General features: G+C 42.2%; 1 protein-coding gene across 13 annotated transcripts in view; it reads left to right on the forward strand.

Annotated features, from left to right (window-relative positions):
• KIAA1217 (KIAA1217 ortholog) overlaps window positions 1-26,752 on the forward strand; it is a 279,741-nt gene extending 252,989 nt beyond the window's left edge. For 6 of the 13 annotated variants that reach the window (XM_006258396.4, XM_014608974.3, XM_019497814.2 and 3 more), the window contains 8 exons: window positions 6,215-6,713; window positions 9,393-9,588; window positions 14,051-14,205; window positions 14,854-15,000; window positions 18,664-18,777; window positions 22,125-23,816; window positions 24,292-24,417; window positions 25,113-26,752. In XM_006258396.4, coding sequence (XP_006258458.2) covers window positions 6,215-6,713; window positions 9,393-9,588; window positions 14,051-14,205; window positions 14,854-15,000; window positions 18,664-18,777; window positions 22,125-23,816; window positions 24,292-24,417; window positions 25,113-25,604 — 3,421 coding nt within the window. In that variant the 3' untranslated portion in view covers window positions 25,605-26,752. Of the gene's footprint in view, window positions 1-6,214; window positions 6,714-9,392; window positions 9,589-14,050; window positions 14,206-14,853; window positions 15,001-18,663; window positions 18,778-22,124; window positions 23,817-24,291; window positions 24,649-25,112 lie in introns of those variants that run through there. The other 7 variants (XR_002093624.2, XM_019497783.2, XM_006258397.4 and 4 more) reach the window with 7 other exon arrangements.
• Window positions 26,753-27,361: the final 609 nt, after the last annotated feature.

The following is a 27,361-nucleotide window of genomic DNA, read 5'->3' on the forward strand; positions in this document are numbered from 1 at the left end:
GGGAACAGCTATGGGCACTAAAATGGCCCCACAGTATGCCAACCTTTTTATGAGCCACCTGGAAGAAGACTTCCTCAAGAACTGCACCATCAAACCCTTGCTATACGTAAGATATATTCATGACATCTTCATCATTTGGACTGAAAACCTACAATCTCTGATTGAGTTCCATCAGAAATTCAACAATCGCCATCCCTCCATCCAGCTTTCTCTAGAATAGTCCAGCACCAGCATCTCCTTTTTAGACACAATGATCAGTATCCAGAACGATAAAATACAGACCATGTTATACAAGAAACCCACAGACCAACATACATATCTGCGCAGAACCAGCAATCACCCTAAATGCACCAGAAAAGCTGTGATATACAGCCAAGCCCTCAGATACCACCGCATCTGTACTGAAGAGAACACCCGGGATTGCCACCTCATCAATCTTAAAAAGGCTTTCACACAACAAGGACGCTCGTCCAGAGAGATAGAGATCGCATGTTTGAAAGAGCCACCCGGACACCATGTGAAGAACTGCTGCAGTACAGACCGACTCCCCCCCCCCCCCCCCCCACACACACACACACACAAATCGCACACCGCTGGTTATGACATATCACCTCTCCCTTGAACCTGTACAAAAAATCCTCAAACAATTGCAACCCATACTAGAAAGAGACCCTATTCTTAAAAAGATCTTCCCAGAGCCACCCATCCTAGCCTTCAAACAAGCACCAAACCTCGCCAACCTCATCAACAGAAGCAAACTTCCTCAACTCCAGAACACACCAAAAGGATCCAGACCGTGCCAGGACAAGAAATGCAAAACCTGCCAACACATCTCCACCACCCCCACTATTACTACACCCCACAACAGAGCCATCAGCATCCCTGGATCTTACAGCTGCACCTTCAGAAATATAATATACCTCATCCAATGCACCAAATGCCCTGATGGAAAATATATAGGAGAGCTCAAACAACAACTGCGCACCAGAATGAACGCACACCGGAAATCCATCAAAGACAGAAATACCCAATTACCGGTGGGGGCACATTTCTCACAAGAAAACCACACTCTCTCCAATCTCTCAGTCCTGATCCTCAAAGGAAAATTACACAACACTTCCCAGAGACGAACCTATGAACTCCATTTCATCAACCTCCTGGATACTTAAAATCATGGACTAGACAGACATTGGATTTTTGACACATTATAATCTGCCTGGCAACTGACTCCCCAGCCCAGCCTCTGGGCTGGCTTCTTTACTTTTCATTCCATCCAGGAAGAGCACACACCAACTGCTGTAACTTGCTTAGCCTGACAAAGGGTTTTTGAACTCGAAAGCTTGCTTAGTAACTATTCTCCAACTATTTGGGTTAGTCTAATAAAATATATCAGATTCACCCAAGGAACCTTGTCTGCTTCAGCCTTGTGGTTTCTTACTAGAGATGAGAGAACAAATAGTAAATATTTTATGTACACATGTGGGATCCTGAGCTTCTTTACTCTGTGCTTTGCAGATGAGGGATGTGGCAGAGAAAGCACAAACTGTGTATGAGTTTTCTATGCATTAAGTGCAACTGTTTATCCAAGTGTGTCAGGAAATATAAGCAGCAAACAAATGCTGCATCTATGAAGTAATGGAAATGATACAGTTTAACAGTGGAAGCCCTGAAAGAGCGAGCACCAAAAAAGGTTCAAGTTTGTACATTTTCCTCATTCTCAGCTAAATATCTAGTCAGTTGCAGAATTGAAGCTGTGCTTTTTTCTGGTGTTATGAGTTGAAGGCAGATTTAAGACTATCATCCTTAATATATATTGAAGGAAATATATTAGAAGGGACTTCCCCATATTGGCAAGAAGGATGTCCTAGCCCAGTGGGTACCAACCTTTTTGGCAGGCAGGGAACAAATTAGCTTAGCCCCATGCCATTCCTGAGTGCCATTCCAGTCCCTCTGCCTTACCTGTTCTGCTGCTCTGCTTTCTGTTCCCTGTCTTATCTGCTGCTGTGCTGCCTATCCCCTCCCCAGTTTGCCACGTGCCACACGCAGAGACTTCCTGTGATATCTATGGCACTCATGCTGCAGTTTGGCCACCTCTTGACTAGCCCATCTGATAGAAATCTTTCCCCAGTTCTGAGTCATTATGTATGTTGATGTGATTGCAGCAGAAAGTGTATGTAGCCTTTTAATTTCTAGGTACCTTTCAAGAGAAAATGATCCAATTACTGGGGTTTTCCTAGTTAAAAGCACAATGAGTTCTGAAGTTATGCTACATAGGTTTGAAGGGAGAGCAGCAAAGAGGATGTTGTGGTGGGCATCTGCGGTAGGCCACCAACCCAGGAGGAAGAGGTAGAGGAGGCCTTCTTTAAACAACTGACAGAAACCTCCAAATCACAGCACTTGGCTCCCTTGGGGGACTTGAACTATCAGATCTCCTGGGAGGGAAACAGCAGTGTACAAACAGTCTAGCAAATTCCTGAAGTGTGTTGGGGATACACATGGTAGAGACACCAAGAACGGGGGGAAGTTCTTTTTGACTTGGTACTTGCAAACAGGGAGGAAAGATTTGAGAATGAAGGTGGAAGGTAACCTGAGTGATAGTGACCATGAAATTAGAGTTCAAGAGCATAAGGCAGTGCTTCCCAAACTTTTCCTCAGCATAACCCCATTTATGACCCCATTTCCTCAGCATGGCCCCTCACTCCTAACCTGCAGCCCCCCATTTTGCCAGGTGCCCCAGAGCCATGGCTCACAGCCTCCTGCCCCCCATCCCCAGTAGTGCCAGAGCCCCAGCTGCCATCCATGGGAGGCAGCAGCTGCTGTGGCCAGAGCAGACCATGGAGTCCAGCTCCCACTCCTCATTTCCCCTCCACAAGCAGCATGGCCAGAGCAGAGCCTGAGGTTGGATGGGGAACACGGGCTGCTTGCTGCGGGCTCAGGGCTTGCTGCCCTGCTGCCTCCCCCTGCAGGGGCTCTGCAGCCCAATGGGTGGGAGCCAGCATGGGAGGGAGCACCACACTGCCGTGGTTGCCAAGGTGAGGTGCCCCCTGCCCACCTGGCTGCAGTAGTGGGTACAACTCCATACTGCTGCTGCTGCTGTGTCTCACTTTGATGGCCATGGTAGTGCAGCGCTCCCTCCTGCTTGGAGCTGGTCCAGCCCCATGCCCCACTGTAGGCACAGAAATCTCAGGGGGCCATGTGCCCCCCCAACCCTCTGTGTCACCTTAGCCCCCCACCCCCCTCTGCTGCATCATCTGTGCTCCCCTGCCCCCCCCCCGCCATGTCTCCTGTGCCCTACTGTTCTTCCAACACATTGTCTGTGGCCCTCCCCCACCCCCAGACTTACCTGGAGGGAGCTGTGGGAGATATTTTCTACTGCCACTTGGCTTACACATACATGCAACACCCCCTGCCTCTGATCACCCTCCCATGTTTTTCTTGCTATGGAAACCCCAGATCTCTGTTTATAATGACCCCATCTGCTGATTTTGCAACCCCATTTGGGGTTGGGACCCACAGTTTGGAAACCACTGTCCTAAAGGTAGGAAGAAATGAGAGCAGCAGAATAAAGACACTGGACTTCAAAAAAGAAGACTTAGTTAAACCAGGGAACTGGTGGGCAGACTCTCCTGCGTGGCAAGTCTGAGAGGAAAAAGAATCCACAAGATTGTGGATCCAGTTGTATTTTAACGAGATACTTTTAAGGGTGCAGGAGCAAGCTATCCCAGTGCAACAGAAGAATGGGACAGAAGTGCATTAAAAGAGATGATCCTGACTGGACAACAATCTCTTCAATGATTTGAAACTCAAAAAGGAATCCTACAAAAAGTGGAAACTTGGTGATAGTACTAGGGAAGTATATAGGAGTATTGCATAGGCATTCAGGAAAAAAATTAGGAGACCAAGGCACAATTTGAGATGCAGCTGGTGCAGGATATAAAAGGCAATAAAAAGGGATTCGACACATGTCAAGAGGAAGACCAAAGAAGCCATAGGTCCCTTATGGAATACAGAAGTCAATCATAGTTTATGCTACGCTGCAGAGAAAGCTGAAATATTTAATGCCTGTCTCACTTCAGTCTTCACGAATAGGGGCAGCTACCAGATGATGAATGCTGTTAACAGCAAAGATAAGGAAAGAGTCAAACAACTTAGAATAGTGGCAGAACAGGTTGGGGATTACTTAGAGAAGCTAGATGCTTTCAGGTCAGCAGGGCTAGATGGATTCACTGTAGGGTGATGAGGGAATTGGCTGAGAGAATTTCTGAGCCACTAGCTGTCCTTTTTGAGATCTTGTGGAGGTTGGGCGAAGTCCTAGATGACTGGAAAAGGGCAAATATAATGACCATCTTTAAAACAGGGAAGAAAGAATATCTGAGGAATTAGAGACGAGTAAGTCTGACTACAGTACCTGTAAAGATCATGGAGCAAGTCCTCAAAATCTGTTGTAAAGCACCTAGTGTGATCAGGAAGAGCCAGCATTCATTCATCAAAAGCAAGTCATGCCTGACCAACCTAATTTCCTTCTAGGATAAGGTGACAGGCTCTCTGGTTGAGGGGGGAGCAGTGGATGTAATATATCTTGACATTAGCAAGGCTTTTGACATTGTCTCTCATGACATTCTCATTAGCAAGCTAAGGAAATACAGACTAAATTAAAGTACTGTAAAGTAGATACAAAACTGGTTGAATCATCGTACTCAGTGAGTCATCTTCAAGGGCTCAACATCAAGCTGGGAGGGGAGGTATCAGTGGGGCTCCCAGTGGGCCTGTCCTGGGACTGGTTTTGTTTAATATCTTTATGAATGATTTGGATGTTGAGATTGAATACCTGCTTATCAAATTTGTAGATGACACCAAGTTGGGTAGAGTTGCGCTCACTCTGGAGGGCAGGGCTAAGATCCAGTATGACTTGGATAGACTGGAAAAATGGTCCTGAACAAAAAGGGCAAGTACAAAGCCCTGCACTTGAGATAAAATAATCGTATGCACACATACAAACTGGGGAATGACTGGCTTAAGCCATAGTACACCAGATCAGTGGTTCTCAACCTTTTGCACCTTATATCCCAGCAACCATTTTGTCAAAAAACCCTGGTCCCACCATGATAAAAACAAAACCCCACTGTTCGCGATATCTGTTGATTCATCTATTTGAAGTGCAAACAATTTGATTTTTTCAATCAGGCAATGAGTTGAAGTCCCATCTACATGACCTTCACATCCCACTGGTTGAGAAACACTGCACCAGATTATATTCTAAACCCAGTTAAAGTTTTTTACTGAGAGAGCTGACAACAGTACTAAGATAAAGTTATAAAACTGTTCTATTTTTGTGTGTCTCATTAGCCACTACCTCAGGGCTAGGCGATTATTCCAGGTGGAGGGCCACTTACTGGGTTTTGGCAAGCCATCGACAGGCAGCCAAGGGCAGATAACTATTAATTTTCTAAATTTATTAGGGGCCCTGCAGGATAGAAATAATGGCCTGATGGGCCGCATTTTGCCCTTCCCTGCACTACTCCAAATTCTGAGCAGATAGAAGTTGTTTGACAAAACTCCTTCAGCTGTTAGCTACTATTTGAATATTTTGAGTAGGTTTTGGAACTGAATTTGGCCATCAGTTACCTTTTGGTGATGAAAGACTCCTTTGTTGAAAAAATGAAAATGTTAAAGCCAACCTTTTCAAAACTGAATGCGTAACCAACTCAGAAGTATGCCACCGACTGTAGTAGGGCATCTAAGCATAGATTTGGAAACTTTTGGCTTCAGTGTTTTTCCGTTCCAACAGCACTGGGGGAGACACCATTGTAAATCAGTGATTCTAAAACTTGGGGTGTTAGAGATGCCTCTAAGTTTGTTTACACTGCTGTGTACCCCTTGTGATACTTTGTTACATCTGATGAAAAAAACACTATATTGCTACAACCAAAGGACAACTTTTTCAGTCCCCTTAGAGATATTGTAATGCTGTAGTTGTTTACAGTTTCTTTTTCCTCCATTTTATTTCCTTTTTCCTTTCCTTTCATGTAGACTCTAGCAGTTTACCACATACACCAAGAGATGCATGTACCCCATTTAAGAAACATTGTTACAAAACATAACTAATGCTGATGACTTTGTGTTATAAAATAAAGGGAAGTATATAATAAAACACTAACTTGATTTGAATATATGCTAAGTAATGAATGCTTCTGTGTTTCACTTGTTTCAACAGACACGTTACGGAAGGTCTGCTGAAAGGTGTGGATCCTGTCCAAGCTGTGCAATACACTGCTATGGAAAAAGCTACAGCAGCTGAAATCCTGAAAGCTCAAGAAGAGGTGGTACATATCCATGGACACCCACAGCAAAATGTAGCTGGAGTTACAGCAGAGTCACAAGCATCAGTCAAATCGGAAGTTATACCCTTCTCTACAATGACAGTTCATCACATACAGAGCTCTCCTGTGGTCATCCAGCAGTCTCAGCACTCTTCAGCGCTGATCAACCATACCCAGAATTCACCTGCAGCAACCAGCCATTCTGTAGGTTTATCAGCAACAAACCATCAGACTCCCACCACTTCAGTCACTGTACCAGACTCTACAGCAGCAAGCCAGCAATCACAGACCTCTCCGTCACCACAGGTCTCTGTCAATGGTTCCACCATGCAAAGCCTTTTTATTGAAGAAATTCACAGTGCAAGTACCAGAAACCGTGCTGTGTCAATTGAGGTGTGGTGTATTCTCTTTAACCAATTCCCTCTTCTGGGGCCTAAACTTGTCCCTGTTGGGTGGGATTTTCTAATGCACCAGTGGAAAAAGCCATTGGGAGTTGGATCCACACTCCACCTTAAGCACTTCTGAATATATTAGTCCTTTAGTTTTTAACCAAGTCAAAAGGTATTGACAAGTTTAAAAAATGCAGGTACTGCGTGTACATGCTTATTTGCTTGAAGAAATTATTACTAAAGATGGTTTCTTTTAAATCTTGAGGGGAAAAAATCTTAATTTTGAGGGAACTCTATAAATAGCCATCGATTATATAACAGTATTATGAAAACATAGTAGAAATTGGGACATGGGAATGGGATTTTGTCAGCCTGAAAATTCCTGATTTTTTTTTTTATATGTCTGTATATAAAAAATGAGATGCTAAGCAAGGTCACCAAAGCTACCTGAAATTTGCCTTCTATGTCTTCCATACTTCTGCCATTTGCATCATATTTGCAACATGCTCAAACATTGGAGATATTCTGATGAAAGATTTTTTTTATAAAGGCTTCTAAAATTTGGTGTGGTCTTAAATTCCTAGAATTCCTTTTTTTTTTTTTTTTTGGTGGGGGGGGGAATAGAATGGCTGCCAAGTTGGCAAACTAGTGCAAGACTTAGGTTCTGTATATAAGTGTGATTTCTGCCTCCCTCCCCTCCCCCCAGTCATCTTATACTCTTGGTGTATAGTGTAACTTTTAAATCTGAAACCTTTTATGGTTTGGGGAAAGGGAGGCTGTTTTGAAAGTACCCACTGAAAACTGAGAAAGGGAAAAATCTGTCCTTTATCTGTCACCATATTGGGCATCAAAGAAAGCTGGAGTATTTTGTTGCAGTAATGTAACAATACATCATGTTCAATGCTACATGAACACCCAGTTGGTGGCTGATGGGAAGAACAGGCACGGTATGTATATAAAGCTTCCTTCTGGCTTGTGCAGGTTTGGGTACAGAAGGCATTATGGGTATTTGGATGACCCTTAATTCTGTGTTTTCCATTTTGGTTTATGGGAAAACTGCAACATATAGTTATGGCTCCTACTGCTAAATAATGAATAATATTCAGAACCTAACTCCAAGTCAATGTCTCCTCCATCTCCTCCATACTGCTGTATGGAATTACAGCAGATACTTAACAGAAACTATGCCACCCCCCCACATGTGCAGATGCAGGTGCAATTGGATCTCATTGCGTAATCCACACAATTGTGCCTCCTGCCATGCCACACATGCATGGTAGGAGACATGATTGTGAAATTGTGCATTACATCCCATCGTACTTTACCGCCACTGCAGGTAGAGCCCAATCCTGGCTTCCCCTGTACTGGAAGAAACAAGCTCCAATAGCTGGGAGCCTGCTTAGTTGAGGGGCTTCCAGCCATGGGGGCATCCCACACACCCCTAGGCTGAAGGACTGCAGCAGTCACAATCTCCCACCCTTGAGGATTCAGGTAGCTGTGATCTCTAAGGCTCAGGGGTTTCATGCACCCCCGAGCCCTAGAGATCATGACAGCCACAATCTCCAGGGCCCAGGAGTTTTTCCACTGGGCATGGTGCATCCCTGTGGCTGAGAGCCCTGTCACCTGTTGGGGATCCCAGCCACAGGGAAGACCCTACTATAATATAGCTCAATAGTTCCCAGCTATAAAGTTATTAAAAATTTTTGAGGTCTAACTTTATAGCTGGTTGGAGCTTTTAATAGTGCAGTAGTTAATTTGCATGTGTAGTTGGTCTTAAGGTAATTGCACAATTAACCAGTTAATTACACAATACCTGTAACATGTAGAGGGGCCTACGATGCAACTTTTCACTCCAGTGAGCAAAGTACTTGCAGCCTCCAAAACAAAGCAGATTAATAATAATAAAAAAAAAAGATATAATGGACAAAGTAAGTGTACAACAATCCTGATGTCAGAACATTTTATTCAATGAAAAAAAAATCTTTACATATCAAGATCTGTGGCTACATCTACACAAGACACTTACTGCACAGTAGCTCGTTAGTACTGTGCAGTAGCATTGCTGGGCACAAACTGTGACATGACACTACTCCACAGTAATATTGAGCTACTGTGCAGTAGTAACGAGCTACTGTGCAGCAAGCATCACCACGCAACTGTGCCGGGACATTACTGCACAGTCATGTAGTACTTTGTTATGCAAGTACTAAATGTCTGCACAGTCAGCATTTTGTGGAGATGCAGCCAGTGAGTACTTCTCATTGGCAGTCATTCCTACCAAGCTGTACCCAAAATGGCTGCACCAATAAATGCTTGTACTTACAATAATTCCAGAAGAAACTATAAGAAAATTGAAGCTTTCCTGGCATTTTATGCTGGTATTTCACTTGTTCTGCATTTAATGCTCTGTATAGGAAATAATGTTGCTAGCTGAAGTCTGCAGGCCAGGACAGACGGTTGCAGTATGTTTTAAGCATGTTAAACTGTATGTAGTGAATATTTAGTGTGAAATATTGCCCACTGGGAACTGACCCAAACACAGGAACTCCTCTTCATTACAAATCAGAATTGAGAGCATCTAAATGTTTTTGATTCATACAGTTTGTATGTGGTGTTTTAAAACTAACTGCACAAGCCAGCTAAAATCTAGAATGCAGTGACACATTCTACTGTTTTTCTTCAGAAAGCAGAAAAGAAATGGGAAGAGAAAAGGCAGAACCTTGACCACTACAATGGACAAGAGTTTGAAAAGCTTTTGGAAGAGGCACAGGCCAATATCATGAAATCAATCCCTAAGCTAGAGATGCCTCCACAGTCAACAGTGATGCCGAAAGGAGATGCAGCAGACAAGTTAGAAGTCCCTGACAAGGTTTGCCATGGTAAGCTGATGCAAACTAAAGGTTTGCATATTTGGGAAATGAAAAGAGAAAAGTTGTTTTTTGAATTAAAAAGATAGTGGAGGTATATGCGTTTTCTTTACAGCTCCATCATTTTATGTGTTTCTGGCCTTATCTGTGCCACTATCTATGACAGAAACATAAGCCCTGCTTATACAACAGGAGCAAGTACTGGAAGGCAGTGACTCTTTAGAGAACTGATAGGAATAGTACCAGAATACTGGTATGAGGCAACAATGTGTTCTTGTTGAGTTAAAAAAAAACCCCAAAAAACTAGGAAAGTTGCCTGCAAATTCACTCTTCCACTTATTTTGCCACTGGTGAGACCTCACCTATGGCATTGTGTCCAGTTATTTAATCTAGAAAAGAGAAGATTGAAGGGCAATTTGATAATCCTCCGATACTTGAACAATGGTTAAAAAGAGGATAATGTTAAACTCCTCTCTGTGGCCTCAGGGAACAGGACAAGAAGTAACAGTTTTAACTTGCTGCAACAAGGGTAATTTAGATTGGATATTAAGAGAAACTAATATGGGTTCTATAGAAGGAGAGCATTAAACTAGATGGATCTAGAGTGATCGATTGCCCTATTAAATAATTAAATATATTAAATAGGAAACATTGCTAACCATTCTGTTCAATAACCATTAATAGATCTTTGAATTTATCCAGTCCTTTTTGAAACCTGATTATGTTATCTACCTCCACCATCTCCTGTGACAATGAATTTTACAAGTTAACTCACATTGCATAAAACACACCACATAAAAAGTACGTTCCCTTGTTAGTTTTAAACCTGTCATCTATTAATTTCAGCACGTATCCCCTTGTTCTAGTGTTCTGGGACTTGGTGAACAACAGTTCCCTGTTGGTCTACAGCCTTCATGATTTTATGGGCCTCTATCATATCCTTCCTCAGCTTTCTCCTTTCCAAGCTGAAGAGTCCTAGCCTTTTTAGGCTCTCCTTAGTTATGGCAACTGCTCCATACTCCTGGTCATTTTGGCAGCCCTTTTCTGTACCTGTTCTAATTCTACTATGTCCATTTTGATATGTGGGGACCAAAGGTGTACATAGTAGTTGGGATGTTGACACACCATGGATTTATATAATGTTATGATGATGCTTTCCGTTTTGTTTTCAATTCCCTTAAGCATGCCTAATATTTTACTGGCTTTTTTGGTTGCCATTGTACATTGAGCTTACATTTTTAGAAAACTGTCTGCAATGACTCCAGGATATCTTTTCTGAGTTATAACAGACTCAGAACCTAATATTGAGTACATATAGTTGAGGTTATTTTTCCCAAGGTGTATTACCTTGCACTTGTCAACAGTGAAGTTTGTCTGCCATTTTGCCTGCTCAGCTTGGTAATATCTTTCTGAAGCTCCTCTCCATCAGTTTGTGGCTTGACTACCTGGAATAATTTTGTAACATCTGAAAACTTGGAGATTTAATTGTGCACCCCCATTTCTAGGTCATTGTTCTTAGATATTTATTGACATTGTCAGGGCCCAGGGCAGCCGGCCAGCAGCTCTCCCTGACTCCCACCCGGGCAGATAAGGGTCCGGGGCCTTAGAAGGCCGTCAGGCGGGTACTTGTGACGCTTGGAGTGGAATTAATTAGGCGGACGCTTATCGGTTGCAAAGCAAGATTGTTTACTCACGTCAAGGTGGTGTAAGACGGAGGTCAGAGATACTTAGTTAGTTACAGCTTAGAGATGGTCGTTCAGTCGTTCTGCAGATATATATATACGGGCCAGCGGTCGGCTTATCGGGCATACGGGGCAAGGGTACGCCAGGGAGGTCGTGGCGGGAAGATGCTGACAACTGATCAATTTGTCAGATTTACTCCAAGGTGTGGGCAGAGTTGTCTTCGACTTTGCGAAAAATGTAAGCGGGTTTTGTTTGTATGATAGCCAATTGTTTTTCGCCATGTCATAAATCTAATTAGACTCGCCAATTATCTAGCGGTCCTTGCTAGGGTGTTATTTTCACAGGGTTACTCCTTGTTTTTTTTGACCAATTATAATGATTTATATAAAGCAAAGAAGGCAAAAGTTTTTATCTCTGTTAGTGGCGCAGCAATAAATTTCTTTTTGACATGCGCAGAAAAAAGCGGTTACTATCATTATTGTTAACCCTTAGTTAACCTAGTGCAGAAAAAACTGTTTTAAATGGTTATTACTTGTTTGTGACATGGGCGCTACTTAATTTGGTTGTGACAGACATGTGGCATAATATTAAAAAAAGTTCAAACTTTATACAATAATTTTAGAATTTTTGTGCCATTCAGTAGAATTCCTGACTCCAGCCAGTGTTAGCTTGTGTAATGAAGGGCTCAGCACAGAAAAATGGGAACCAGAGAAAATAAATGGAGTGCTGCACTGTGACTGTCTGAGGAAGTATGAGGGCCAATAACAGAGTGGAACATTTGATACTCCTGTAGTTAACTAATCCATGTATGGAGTAAGCATTTGCCAGGCATACAGCTAGCAGACTTAGAGAAAGTTAATGCAAGTGAAACGTCTGCCTGCAGTTGTGCACAATGAATCCTATATAACCGTCACATAACTTAAGGGAACAGCAGAGCCTTTCCTTAACTCTTAATTAAACATTTCACAGACTACCCAAATCTTCTACAGTTCAAAAAGCAAGTTTCAACATTCTACAGTCCACCCTGGCCTTAGAAAAATGAATGACAGACGGAAAATGGAGCCCCCCCTTGACTAATCTCTTCTTGCCACTGCAATACACAGAATACCTTAGCAACAGATTGCCAGGGCCTCTTGTATGCTTTTCTGGGTCATGCTAGAATGCACTGATCTGGTTTCTCTCTATCCAGAAGCTTTAATAACCTGAAATATTTTTTTCCCCTAAGAAACACAAAAATGAGAATAACTTATCTCGGCAAACTTTGTGTGCACCGTTAGAAAAAGCTGTGTGAAATAGAAAGTTTCAGTGTTTTATTTAATTTTGATAGCAAAGACAGTCAATGAAGACTAAGGTCCAGAACTAAAAAAATCTGTGGGCCTAGAGACAGGCACCTAACTTAGTATTTGTGCAGCTAGTGTCAGGTGCCTAACTTAGTATTTGTACACCTGAAATAAATGGCTTCATTTTTAATATTTCTAGTCAAGCAGCAGCCTACCTTAGCACAGCCAGCCCAAAGTCTAACCAAGGAGCCATATTGATCCAAGCAGTCTGGGTCTGGGCTTGCACTGTCCTCCATGCTTTCTATTTCAAGTGATGGCGGGGATGGGGCTGGTGAGCACCCGCAGAAGCTGCCAGCGGTGGGGGACGGCCCTGTTGCGCCGGGGGGGGGAGGGGGGGGGGGAGGGCACTGCCCGGCTTCCAGTTTCCTATGCTGTACTGAGCTTGTTTGCAAACGTACAGCTCCAAAAGAGATTCATCTGTGTTGAAACCACAAATAGGGTAATGCTTGCTTCTAGGAAAAGTAGTTGACTGGAAGCTTATAAGGAGGGATATTGGTTCTGTGGGGGAGGGGATCAATTTGTAAGGCAGGGAGGGTCTCCTTAGGAGAGCTGGGGTCCCCTTCAGAGCATTCAGGAACTCCTTCCAAGTGTAATGTCTAGATATGTGAGATATTGGGCTATAGTGTAATTCACTGTAGGTTAGAAACTCTCTTTGGTGGGATAGAGTCAAATTTAGAGTTGGTGCAAGAGCAGCATTGTGTGTTACCCTGAACTGAGTTGTAAGTAAAATAACAATGGCAGCTTGCATTGACAGGCAGACCTGGGTGTCATCCTGACCTGGGTGTCCCCTGCTCTCCTAGTGCTCCCAGGTCTCAGTGTGGACAGCAGGTGCCCATTCACCTCCTGGAGAAAAAACTTTCCTATTTCCCTGTGCCTGTCAAAGCATAAAGCAGCAGTAATAGAGGTCTTTGGATTCCTCCCTAGCACAGTCCAGAAAGTGCCTAGAAGATAGAGTTAGGATGATATAATAACAGTTTAATTACTGCCAGAGCTGCCAGAATAGCAGCAGCCAGGAGTCACAACTCTTGCTGGGATTTGTCGGCAGCCCCGCTTTCCAAAGAAGGGAGGAAGACATACAAGCGTTTACTTGCTTGGATGCACTGGTCGAACTGCACACTTGCAAAGCAAGCCAGCTACAAGTGTGCCTAGCTAAGCACATGAACCAGATGCATGCACTGGAATCAAATCCAAACCTCTTGACTGTAGTGGAGCAAGGATTTCAGTGCAAGCTTCCATACACGGTGGCTTGATTTCTCTGTGCTAATGCAGGCTTTCTCAAGGCAGTGGGGTGTTCTGCTCACAGCATGAATGCTAAGTGAGTTCCTGTTTGCACCATTCTTTTATTCTTGATCCCAGAGTGGTTTTCCTTCCTCCCACTGCTGAGTGAGGGTACAAATGCCAGTTTTCTTTCCTCGGGGATGATCATTCCTTGGTGCCTTGTTAATTTGCAGAAGACGCTCCCAACGCAGAACAAGAAAAGGACAAGCTGATGAAGTCTCCCCCTCCACCACCACCACGTCGCAGCTACCTGCTGGGCTCGGGACTGACCACAGCACGATCAGGAGATGTCATCTATGCAGTCAGAAAAGAGGCCCCCATTGTGAAGGTTGGATGAGTCAGGCTCTAGCTAATCAGACTAGTGACTAATGACTGGCACATACAACATTCCCAGATTTTAATTGTTTGTATAAACCACAAAGAAGTGTTGAGACATGTGTAGCATGGTGAGGTGACTGAAATAGGTCACCAGAAAACACTGCTGATCAGACAAATCAGGCAATAGAGTGTTCAGTCCTGTTTCCTCCAGTGTCGTGCTACCCTTCTCTCTAACAATGCAGCATGCACCTTGCACAAGTGGCTTCTTTTACGAGTGTCATAAGAAGATTAAAAATAAAAAACCTATCTTTGTCAGATGGGCAAAATCAGCTGAGAGAGGCAGGAGACCTCACCGAGGCAGTTTAGATAACTTTCTCTTTGCTTTTGTAAGCTGTATTCTTCATAACGCAATATAAGGGAGGGAGTTGGTAAGGGGAGCCAAGCCCTTTCTCTTGCATACAGGTTATACCACATCAGGATTATATTTACACAGGGAGGTAGTATTTGAGTTCATAAAATAGCCTGCTTCTGAGACAGCCCATTAAAAAAACCAGGGATTTTTCAAGACAGGAAGTTGCACTGGTATTGAATGTCATGTTTGTGTTGCACTTGGATGGTCCCAATGCACTTTTTCTTTATGGGTTTTGTCCTCTTCCAGGAATGCACTGAAGATGCTGGGCAAACAGCACAGTCCAGAGTATCTAAAGAAGATCAGGCATCATCCCGGGCACCAGGGCCTGCCACAGCATCTGTCACAAAGGATGAGGAGGAAGAGGAAGGAGACAAAATAATGGCTGAATTACAGGTATGCACTTGCAGGTGATTGTACCCACATGATAGTGCTTGCTGGTCTAGACCTTGCCTCCACTCTAGTTCGGATCACAAAGAACAGGAGCACATTGGTTTGTCCATTTTCCCAGTTTGCCTATATCGATATTCTACAAGACCAACCTATTCTACTCAAGGGGTCTGGGTCTAGGAGGACCCTGTGGGATGTTACAGATGGGCACTAGCACTGCTGGTTGGAGGATATTCTGTGACACAAAGGTGGATGGGATTGCTTGGATGGACTCACTAAATGAGCTTGGCATTGACCTGAGGTTGATACTTAAGACTTGGATATGCAAACTGCTAAAAACCATAGTTAAGTTGGTGGGAGCTGAGCAGCTTGGGTTTGTCTACTTTAACACTTAACCCTACAGCCAGATTCGTATTTACATTTGCCAGTACATTTCAGGATTGACAGTGTCCCATAATATAATACATCCTTCTAGCAGGAGCCTAGAAGAAGAGCTATGCACTAGGTGGCCTTTTATTTTATAATACCTGCAACTATTTTAGACAATTGACAATGGCACTGTAGCAAAAACCAGCCTTCAGCATCGTCAGGGAATGTACAGTAAGGCCGAGAAACATGCAGAGGACAGGGTAGTCCTATGAGGCAACCCCAATTTTTTGATAAGCCAAGCGAATTCAAACCATAATGCATTTCACACCTATTACATGCCTACAAAATGAGGAAACTGTAGCCTGGAAAACATTAACTTTAAAAAGGGAGTTAGGGGTCATAGTGGGCAAGAGACTCCACATGACCTCCCAGCACAATAGTGAGTGATAGTAAGCACAGAATTTTATTTCTGTCTGTGGCATCAGAGAGTCCACCACTGCACATGTGTTGGGTGTCCATGTCTTAAAAATAATATTGAAAACCTGGAGAGGGTGCAGAAAAGAGCCACAAAAATGATTCAAGGGTTAGAATAACATAGAGTCTGAATGGACTTAAGGTGTTTAATTTGTCAAAGAAGATTGAGAGATGACATGATTATAGTGTGGAGGTAGCTGTACAAGAAGGAAATACTAGATATTAAAGGGTCTTTAATTTATCAGAGAAAGATGTAAGAATAAACCAAGGCTGGAAGATGAAGCCAGATACATTCTCATTAGAAATCAAGCACTATATATATATATATATATATATATATATATATATATATATATATATATATAATTACAGTAAGGCTTAATAACTGTTGGAATAAATTGCCAGGAGAAGTGGTGGATTTTCTGTCTCAATGTCTAAGATCAAGGCAACATCAAGGATGCCTTTCTGGAAGATATGCTTTAGCTAAATCCAAGACTTGTCACAAAAACTGGCCTAGATCTTACAGCCCGTTGGTGAACTTGGTTAACATACACTAGTCCTCTAAAGCCAGCGGTAATCAAGGGAATGTCAAAATATCAAGGGAGTGAGGTGGGTGGCCTTATGTTCAGTGCCCTTTGACTCTCCAGCCCATATGCTTAGGTACCATTTACCACTGGGTCATCTGGGGATAGCCTTCAGGGCAAGTCTGGAGTAAAGTCTTGTATTCATAGAGCCACAGCAGCTCATGGCAAACTCAGTTGCTGCTACCATATCCTCACTGGTGACTGGTGAAACTTAATGACCCATGTCATATAAGATATTAGCCAAGATGATCCAAGTAGGTACTTCTGGTGATGTATTCTGTGAATCTGAAAGGGGAGTCTATAAGTAGAACTTAATGAAAAACTTCAGCAGAAACTTCTAGTGCTGATTTTTATAATGAGTTGCCTGTGTTTATTTATATATTGGAAAGGCATTAATGAGCAAGGGAAGGAGGAGTGTTCTACTCAGGGAAGTGCCTGATTTTAGCCAATAATTAGTGCTATAAATTGCACAGTAGTGACAAGAATGAATTACATAGTTACTCTGATGCTTGCTGTAACAATATCACTTGCTCACCTACAATGGTGCAGTTCACTTCCACTGCCACTGTCTCCATGGCAGGCAGCTTTCCTCTACTGCTGATTTACCTCACTGACAGTGGAGCTGGCCTCCCTTAGGAAATGCTTCCAGTGTCACCTCCAGAGATTGCAGCTGGCACTGTGTACCTGCACTGTCCTTGTGCTAGTGACTTTTTGCCCCTCCTCTCTTTCTGAACTAAGAATGAGTGGGAAATCCAGGCTGGACACCCAGGGGGAGTGTAGATAAACCACCTGCTCAGCAAAGTGAAGGGCACGAGAGTCCATATTTTAGGATGTGGTAGGAGCCCCAACTCACCAAGATTTTTCCTGCAGAGTGCACCAGAATTTGAAAGGGGAGGAGCCTGTGCACTCTTGCTATTTGGACTCACCTACTTACAGAGAGAGAAAATATGAACTGTGCAGGCTTCAAAGAATCTGCACACCTCAGCACTTAGCATCCTGCAGCGTGGTTGCTGCAGTGTGGTTGGTGCCATCCTGAGGAAGCCACAATGTAGGCTGATAGAAACAGGTTCCAGAGATGGAGAGGGAGGGACACGGGTGGGCACCATGGTATGAGACTAGGTTTTAGAGTAAAGACTGCAAGATTTGAGGAAACAGGGGAAGAGGGGGAAAGCAATGAGGATAGACACAAATGGGATAATAGCATAAGGACCTGATGCTAAAACTGCCTGAGGGCAGCATCACTGTCATTTGCATGTACCAGATGTGTATTTTGGCGATGGCCTCTGCTGCTAAAACAGCTCCATGAATAAAAGGCTGTCTCCCTTTGAGATGCTATTAAGGGCTAGTAACAGCTGCTAGTTATAACCTGTATGGGGTCTGGCTGGTATTGGGTCAGAAGTTAAATGGGCGAGTGGTAGGAGAGAGAATTTTTTATACTCCTGTCCCCTTCCCCTTTATCTACTGATATCCAAATCCTGCCAAAGTGCTGCTTTACCCTTGCTGCAAGGTACAACAGATCATTTGCAGAGCAGCTGATCCTCTCAGCAGCCTCTCTAGTAAATTGGTTTCTCAGATTAGGTACAAGGGAAATGGCCATGTTAGCCCTGTATCGTTAGTTAGTAAAGCAGAATTAACACACCAGAAAGAGAGCTCATCAATACATTGTTTGGGCTTACCATATCAAAGGTCTTGCTCTTTCACTGTCTTGCATTGGGGCTTTTTACAGGAAATGCCTGTTTAGGATCAAAGCTACAAGCTAGGGCTCTATGAAATTAAGTTATTTATTAGGCAGGATGGTCATGTGATGTGATTAAAACCTGGGTGTGGGGTCTGGCTTTTGTCTCCAACTACGCCACACTCTTCCTGTCCACCTGGGGCAACTTGTATCACCCCTGCATGCCTCTGTTTCCCCATCCATACAGTGAGAAACAGGATATTCCTCTCACAGGGACACCAGGAGGTTTCAGTTGGTGTTTGCAAAGCATTCTGGGCTAGCAGAGAGAAGGTCCTGCACAATCTGAAAATATCATTTCACCCAAAAATTCACAACAGAAGCACAACTGAATTAAATCAATTTTCCCTCCTTGGCTTGGTAACCCAACATCTCAGAAGGTTTGACAGGACTGGGCAGCAGCATGCCCAAATTTCAAATGAATGTCCTATTTGTAATAGAATTTATTTGGTAGGGTCTGTGCCAATGCAATCAGGTCTCCTGATAATCTGCAGTGTTTTAATTCCCTAGGCTTTCCAGAAGTGCTCTATTATGGATGTAAACTGTCATGCTGAACAGTCCAGAAATGATACACATGTTAAAGACATAAGGCCTGGATCTTTAATGCATCACAAGGAAAAGAAGGTAACAAGTGGCACTTATAAACATGCCACCCATTCTTGCCATAACCTTCTTTCCTTGCTTTAAAACTAATCTTGTGTCTTCTTAGTCCTTCATGCCCTCCCCTCTCTCCTAGTGGTTTCTTTGCGTTTATCCCGATCTGGATCAAAAACCAGTCAGATGGGGTGTTATGTTAGTGCATGTGCCTAACATGATGTCCATTCTTCATTAACATTAATGTGAGAATTTCACAAAAGTTTAAAATGCCATGAAATTTAAGGTTAAAGGAGACATGCAATCTATTTTTTCTCCTGTGAGGCCTGCTGCTTCCCTGAAAGAGTTCCAACACCCCTCCCAGTGCTACTGTAGCCTTACATTGAGAGTCTTCTTGCCTAGGTTCTGTACTTCTCCAGTTGAGAGAATCGCAATGGACTTATTTTAGATTACACAGCTACTCAGCAGTTGCTTGTTTTGAAAGCACCTAACGCAGGTGCCCAAATGGTTTGGGCACATGCTGTTTAGCAACGAGGAGGACCCACAGAAGCTCTAAATGTCAGGCTGTGAAGGCCCAATTTTGCCTTCAGAACAACTTCTGAAACCCCTTCTCAAAGTTAGGTCCCAAGTTTTAAACCTGCAGCACAGTTTTACATCACAGTACATGGATCAAATGAGATGGGTAGTATCTAGCAGCAACACTGAGGTCTGGCAGCTTTCTACCTTGTCTATGGTGTTTTCCTTTGAGTGGGCAACTTTTTAAATTCCTAGAACTTTTTAATTAAATTTCATTTAGAAGAAATCTTGTTGAAATTATTTTGACATTGAAAATACAAAAGCGGAATCAGCCATGGAGTTAAAGTAGCAATTTGGGTATTTTAGATTTAAATCCTATACATGTAGCATGTCCTTGCAAAGCCATATGGCACACTGTAGGGGACTGTGTTGGGACAAGGTGCTGAAGAAGCATCTTCATATTAATGATGAGGGCACCTTCTGGCTACAGAACTAGGTCATCTTCTAACTCTAAGCCCTTTGTCAGTTCTTTTAAAAACCAAAGAAGCAACACTGTGTTGTAGCTTGAAGTACAAAAAGGTTTTTAAAAATATATATAATTTTTATAATATATATAATTAATATATTGCTATTTGTATCCTGAAGGATAGTATGAATGCTACTAGGAACAGATTTAGACAATTGTATTTGCACCAGATTTTGTGTATTCTATACAGCGTTATGAAAACATGTTTCCCTCCCCCCCAGAAAAAGTCCAACAAGTTAAACCTGTTCGTTGTAGTAATAACAACACGACACCACAGGAGTCAGGCAATGAAAGCTTGCATTTTTACAGTGTCTTTTAACCCAATGGACTGTAATATTCAGACACCAACTGATATATAAAATGTACAAGTATCATTTAATTTCACTCAAAAGTGCAGCCATTTCTAAGGCATCAGAGCTGTTGGATGATGTCTAGAAATACTGCACCAAAGCTTGGAGCAGGAAGTGTGAAATACTAAACAGTAATGGAAAATACAAGGAAATGGAGGTAGGTGAAATGTAGTAATTTGTTTGTATTGCAGGTATGGGCCCAGGGTTACTAAAATGTCACTGAATAGATCGGGCCTCAATTTTGAGAGCTGCAGAGAACTCTTGACTATAATTAGAGGGAACCAAAGACATTGGTTTCTGAACCCAGGGCCTAATTTAACAGGTTATTTCTGATATGAGTATTTTTGATGCACAAACCACAATGTGAAATATGGACAGGGTCAATCTGAATTTGGACACGCCTTGCTTGGTTTGCCTGACAATTCGTCCCTATTCACGTTTCGGGTCCAATGTATCTGTAATGCAGTTGCACAGTCCTTATTAGTGCTAATGAAACTATGTACATAGTTAAGTCATTAAGTCACAGACCAAGCAACTACTGTCTGGCTTTCTTCCTCCTGTCATTTTGAGCGTGAGCTTCACAGTAATATTGAGACTTCTGCGTTGAAAGAACAGGTGCCATTTGAAATAACATAAATTATTTTAGTTCCTGTATCATCACTGCAATTCATCTTCTCTTTCAGAGACTGAATTACATGAGTGATGCCCTGCAGCTTGGATGCAGATGTTGTTGCTAGTATTGTTCTTATACTGTATTTGAACAATTGTATTGTATTTGAACAATTTTTTTGTTGACATTGTGATCATCAGCAGATCTCAGATTTTTTGACTCACTTACTACAGTCAAAATTGGTGCAGGGCACAATTCCATCTCCCAAAGCTTTTATTAAGTAGTATTTGTAGAATTGGTCTCCTGAATCAGTCACTTTACACCACAACAGGAACCACAAGTAACAACACAGACTAATTCTGGAGTTTTAAGTTGAAGGGCAGGCCTTCTTGTCACTCTCCTGAGAATAGAAATACCTGCACTTAAAAAAAAAACCCCAACCAAGCTCATTTTCCTTTTCCTGATGCTTTCTGTTCTGAAATAGTCTGCCAGGGACCTCACTTAAGAGCCTGCATAGATATGAGCAAACAGGTCAGTTTAAAAATTGTTTTATAGGTTGTGCTTCCAGGAGCAGTTATTTCGTAAGACCCTGAGTCAGCAGATTAAATTGCTATAAGTCTGTTAAAATATTCATTTAAAGAAGTGAGTACATATTCTGGTTTTTGCATTTCAGAGGTATCTCCATTCATTTTGTTTTAAGGAGCATTTTCAATTTTTAGTAATCGCTTGTAGAATGATTTAAGAATGCACAGACTGTAGTGACATGACCTCTGCCTCTCAGATGTGATGGTCTGCCCCTGATAAAGACCATTAAAGGCAGCAGAATGTAATTTGTTGAAAAAGAGCTGTTTACTTCTCAGGACTTGCCAAAGTTTTGTGGTAATATCAGAAAAAGAAGTTTAACAGGGACAGTCCCTGTGTGTTAACAGGCTACAGCTGTCAGATTCTGTTACCTTGACTTAGTTAAACACTGCATCCATTTTCAAGCTTCAGGTCTTATGCAAACTATACTCTGGATTTCAAAAATTCCTTAAAGGGTCAAGGGGCTGCAGTATTGGAGACGGGATTCCTGGTGGGCTTCTGCCCTCTCTGGAGAATTTATAAAGAGAGTGGTCTTAGATTAGAATCTCTGCCAGCCACCTGCTTAGCATGGGACAGTAATACCTCATACACTGTCCTACCACAATTTGGGATTTCCTTGTGAAGAAGTACAGAAATCAGATGGCGGCTATGGACATGGCTCTGCAGCAGTTCCCAGAGCGGTGCATTCACAAAGTCTACGCTTCGCCTGCGGAGGTGGTGATTAACTAGGGGGAAAAAAAGCTTTACAAATAACAGCCCATATTAACTAAGTAATCCAAACTTTCCCCCTTAGGTGTATGGGGATACAGCAGGATCTCCAAAGGATATTGACCATCCTAAGGAGAAGAGGGAAGGGAAAACTGAAGAAGAGATGGGGTCTCATGCTTCCAGCTTAGCTGACACTAGAGTTAGCTTTTCAGTGAATGAAAATTCTACATTCAGCAAGGGTTGGTCTGCAGACAAAGACTATTCCAAGAACAACTTGAGTAGTGTCAGCACAAGTCTCACCAGTATCAGCCTGCCAAAAGATGACCGAAGTAAAGAAATGCAAGATGTCTTAGAAGGGCGTTATCCAGCCATTGAAAATGGAAAACAAAAGCTGAGCTATGGAATATTGAGAGATGTTGGGCCCAGCATGCCCCAAAATGAACCAGTAGAAAGTACAGGCAAACGTATCCCTGTTGGCAACGTCTTGCCTCTTAAGAGGCAAACAGAATTACAAACTCAAGATGCATCCTCACCTAAGTCACCACAGGAGCAAGAGGTTCCTACAGTTGACTACAGTCAGGTTGTTCTCAGGCCTAAAATATCAAGAAATGCTAATGTAAACTATATTGAGGAGACAGATTCTCTAACTAGCTCTCCAAGTGAAGAAAACCCACCAACAGAGAATATTGCTTTTATGATTACCAAAACGGCTGTTCAGGTTCTGTCAAGTGGAGAAGTTCACGATATAGTAAGCAGAAAGGGAGGAGATATACAAACAGTTAACATTGATGGTGGAAAGGACAAGACATCACAGCAAGGTCTGCCAGAGATTACAGAGAATGAAGAACCAGTAGTTTGTCTGGATAAAAAACCAGTCATCATCATTTTTGATGAACCCATGGATATCAGATCAGCTTATAAGAGACTTTCAACCATATTTGAGGAATGTGATGAGGAATTAGAGAAAATGATGACAGAGGAGAAAATAGAAGAGGAAGAGGAGGATGAGGAGGGAGAAAATGAGATGTCAGTGATGCAGAATAAAGAATTACAAACAGTTACTGATGGGAAAGCATCTGCATATTATTCAAGAAGTCAGAGACGTGAGCAACAATATAAATTTCCACTTCCGTCTGATTCTAGCTTCAACGAAGTCACAATTCCTGAGGAGAAAGAAATCACAAAGAGCAAGTTTAACAAATTTAACCAAATGTATGGTCTGGATTCAGAAGTGAAGTTGGATTCTCCTGACCAGTTTGGAAGCAGGCAGGATGCTAAGAAAAAGTTTAAATTTAAGTTCCCTAAAAAGCAGCTGGCTGCCCTAACTCAAGCAATACGTACAGGAACCAAAACAGGAAAGAAGACCTTGCAGGTCGTGGTTTATGAAGAGGAAGAGGAAGATGGGACTCTAAAGCAACATAAGGAAGCTAAAAGATTTGAAATTACAAGATCTCAGCCTGAGGACAATGACACAAATGCTTCTGGGAACCAAGAACTCGCTCTTGAGACTACAGCACAGACTTCCAGGACTGATGAAATTCGAAAGAATACATACAGAACACTAGACAGCCTTGAGCAGACAATTAAACAACTGGAGAATACCATCAGTGAGATGAGTCCAAAGTCTGTCCCTGAAAGCGCACACAGCGTTGAGGGAACCACTGTCCCATGTTCTTCCCATATAGCACAAGAAATTCTGCCCAGAGAACCCGTAGTTTTGGATGACAGTCACGCGGGGGTAGAGCCCCCCTCATCAATCCCTTCAGCTTCACGTAAGGTACCTTAGTCTGAGAACTCCAAACTCCAGCTGCTTTCTAAAATTTGCAATAATCACCATGAAGCAAGACGGGGTCTTATGATTTGTTTGCTTCCTTTCAGGTGGCTTGTCTGGTTTCCCCACTAGGTGTCTAACAGCTAATTGATTGTTGTTTTTACCTTTGCTGCTGATTGGTGACGGGCAATGCAGGGAAGGCGGGTCAATAATCTGCTGTGTGAAATGAAAAATGACATTGACATTGAATTCAGTGTGATCAGTAGTTGAACAGTTTTCTCCATTTGATTCTTGACATTAACACCAGTGGTGTGGCTTGTGAGGCGAACATGACGCTTTCCCTGCATGTAGTTCTATGGCTTCTCACACATGGCTTCTTTGCGCATGGGGTGCAAGTGCAACCCCCACTTTTTTTTAAAGGCATTGCTATTTATTGCTGTATTTTCATTGTCTTCCTCCTGCCCCTCCAATCCTTTCACAGGGCTCCAGTGGCACTCCACAGACCAGCAGGATGCCTGTACCCCTGGCCACAAAAAGTAGACAACAAAACAGCTTGGATAAAGCAGGCAAACAGCACAAGCTACAGGACCCACGCCAGTACAGACAGGTAGTTTTACCCTAAACCCAGTATTTGGATGGATGTTTAAAGCTATTTAAAGAAAAGGATGTAAGCCAAATAACTGGCTAAAATTGTACCAAATCATGGATTTTTATCACTCATGTGAGATCTAACTGGACATCCTGGATCCTGGGGGCATGACAGTATCTAACGATCCTCGTTACACTTTCACCATGCTTATGCATGCACGTCTGCAATAAAACATCTTCTGCTTTTTTACTTCAATATTCAGCTGTAATTTTAAGATGTCAGATACCTGTTTCCTTCCCTTTGGTAAATGCGGTGATTCATCAGGAGAGCCTCTGCTCACAGTTTTTAAAGGAAGTCATTGATACTAACCTATCTAATGGATTGCACTAGATGCATATTAACACTCCATCCAAGCGTTTCCATTCTCACATTAACAGTTCAGAAGCATGGCCAGCATAGTGAGCAGTCTGTAATTGAGGTGACTCCTCGCACAAGCTTTGCTCTCCCTTCTCTCTCTCTTTCCTCTCCTACTCTGTGCACTCCTGATTCTACACTTTGGGGGGGTTTAACCAGGTCCAGTCCACAGCTGCAAGACTTAGCTTAGGCCTTGAACTGTTAATTCTAATTCTCTGCAGGGCTGTTTTCCCGTGCCCTGTTGATTTATCGTGTTACTGGCTTTCTGACAAACTGTCTCCTGCCATCTTTATTTGCAGGCTAATGGAAGTGCTAAGAAAGCTGGTGGGGACTATAAAGCTACTTCTCCTACCCTACTTGCTTCTAAGATCCCAGCCTTTTCTCCTACTTCAGGGAAAAGCAGCTCTGTGCCTGCTTCTAATGCTGATAGCTCTAACCCTCTTATTCCACCTACTAAATCATCCCTTCCTTCTTCTAACCGCCTCAGTCCTCCAACAGGTCGCATTACTTACTCTACCTCCCTAATTCCTTCAGTCTCTAATGGCTCCTTAAAGTTTCAAAACCCCACTTCTACAGGTAAAGGTCACCATCTTTCATTCTCACAACAGACTCAAAATGGCCGGCCATCCCCTCCTTCCTCCTGTTCCCCCCCTTCCTCTACTTCTCCCACTTCACTGAATCAAGGTTTGAAGAGCATCAAGACAATCCATACACCTAGCTTCACCAGCTACAAGTCACAGAATGGAAATGCCAGCAAGTCCACTCCACCCACAGCCAAGGAAACATCTTAAAGGATAAATACTAGTGTGCACAACTTCACCGAGGCTTTTATTCATTATCAGTGAATCCGCGAACAATATTTTAGCAGGGGAATGTATCCATTTTGCTGTATCAGTTGAGGCTTAATACTAAACGTGCTAAATACTGAATTAAGATTATAGATTAGAGTGAAACTGTTTTGTAAAGCTGTTGCTACTGTAATTATGATAGAGCATTTTCTTCCTATATCCAGCACCTGTTACAAAAAGTGCAAAGGTATGTGCGAGCGAGTGTTAGTGAACTTGAATGTGTGTACCCAAACGTACTGAGCATGGAGAAAAATGTATGGTTCGAGAATTTTGGTAATTGTTTTGTACAAAGCTATTTTTCATTATGGTGACTAGAAGCAAACAGAGATATATACTAAAGTGTGATTATACACAACTGTAAAACTAAAATATTTTTTCTTTTATTTTAGTGTTATTCAGCTTTGTTACAGATTTCTATTTTTGTCAACAAAATGTCATGGTTCCTTTCAAGATCTTTTTTGCCAAAACATTTTGATACTATTATAATATACATTTAAAAGTAGTATGCTGGACAGTAAACCTCAACACAAGAAACAGAGTAAGACTGGTATCAGTGTGTATGAGGCAAATAAACCTATTGCACTGCCATTCAGATTATATTTAATAATTTGCTTATCCAAGAAAAATAAATTGTTTTTCATATAGGTATTTGCTTGATTACTTTTATTCTTAGCTAAATCCACCTTTTCTCCTTCTATTTTGTTTTACTGGTAACCTCATACTGTATTGCATTGTGGGTTTTAAAATGTACACTTCTGTACTGTTCTGTAAACTGCAAACTTGTGTAAATATATAAATATATATAAATAAATACGGTATGTGGCTGGGCACATAGAGTAGTTTTACCACACCAAAGTTAATTTTTATGCATGCTTTCCAAATAGAGATATATATATATATATATATATATATATATATATATATATGGGAAAGGGGTGGAAAAGGTGGATATTGGTCAAATGGAAAAAAGTGCACACAAGCTTGCACAGATTGTGCTTTTGTAAATAAATATATTTGTATAACACCATAATGTAAGATACAGAACTATGATAAGCAAAGATCTTTGCAAAAAATAAAGGGCTGCATGCTTATATTTTTGTATTTTGTCACTAACAACTTTTATGATGGTCCCAACTCAAACCATTCACTTTAAAGGTAAAACAGCTTGAGAACAATGAGCAAATTTTGCAAATCTTTCTAAGATCAGGCCTACATCTCATTTACTACTGATTTCACAGTTAAGTCTCACTCGCCTTTTTGAAGAGTTACCTGGACAAATAGCAAACAGAAATCAAAATTTAGAGGGGGGAAAAAGCACCCTCAGTTATTCAAATTATTTAAACAGAAAGTGCCACTGCCTTTTCCCATATGGTTCTTGTTGGTTTTTTTCATTTCTATAATTGGCAATAACAGAAAGAAAAATAAGTGGCATGGCTGTGTGGTTACTACAACCTGCCCCCAAACCTGCCAGCCAGCCAGATTCCATATGCTTGAGCTCAAGCTTTCTGTTGGCCTGTCCCTCCCTGCAGCGTGTTCAGTACTCACTCAAGCACTGTAGGTATAGCACAGGAAATGCATCACCAGCCATTCTGCGCCCTATTTCCTGCAGCTACGGCTGACAATTAGGATGCGGACACATGAATGCTTGGAGCCCTTTCAAAAGTGGACTATTTTGTAAATGCAGCAAACCTGCACCACCT

Source organism: Alligator mississippiensis, chromosome 5 (genome assembly GCF_030867095.1).
Source record: "Alligator mississippiensis isolate rAllMis1 chromosome 5, rAllMis1, whole genome shotgun sequence".
In the NCBI taxonomy this organism is placed as follows: Eukaryota; Metazoa; Chordata; order Crocodylia; family Alligatoridae; genus Alligator; species Alligator mississippiensis.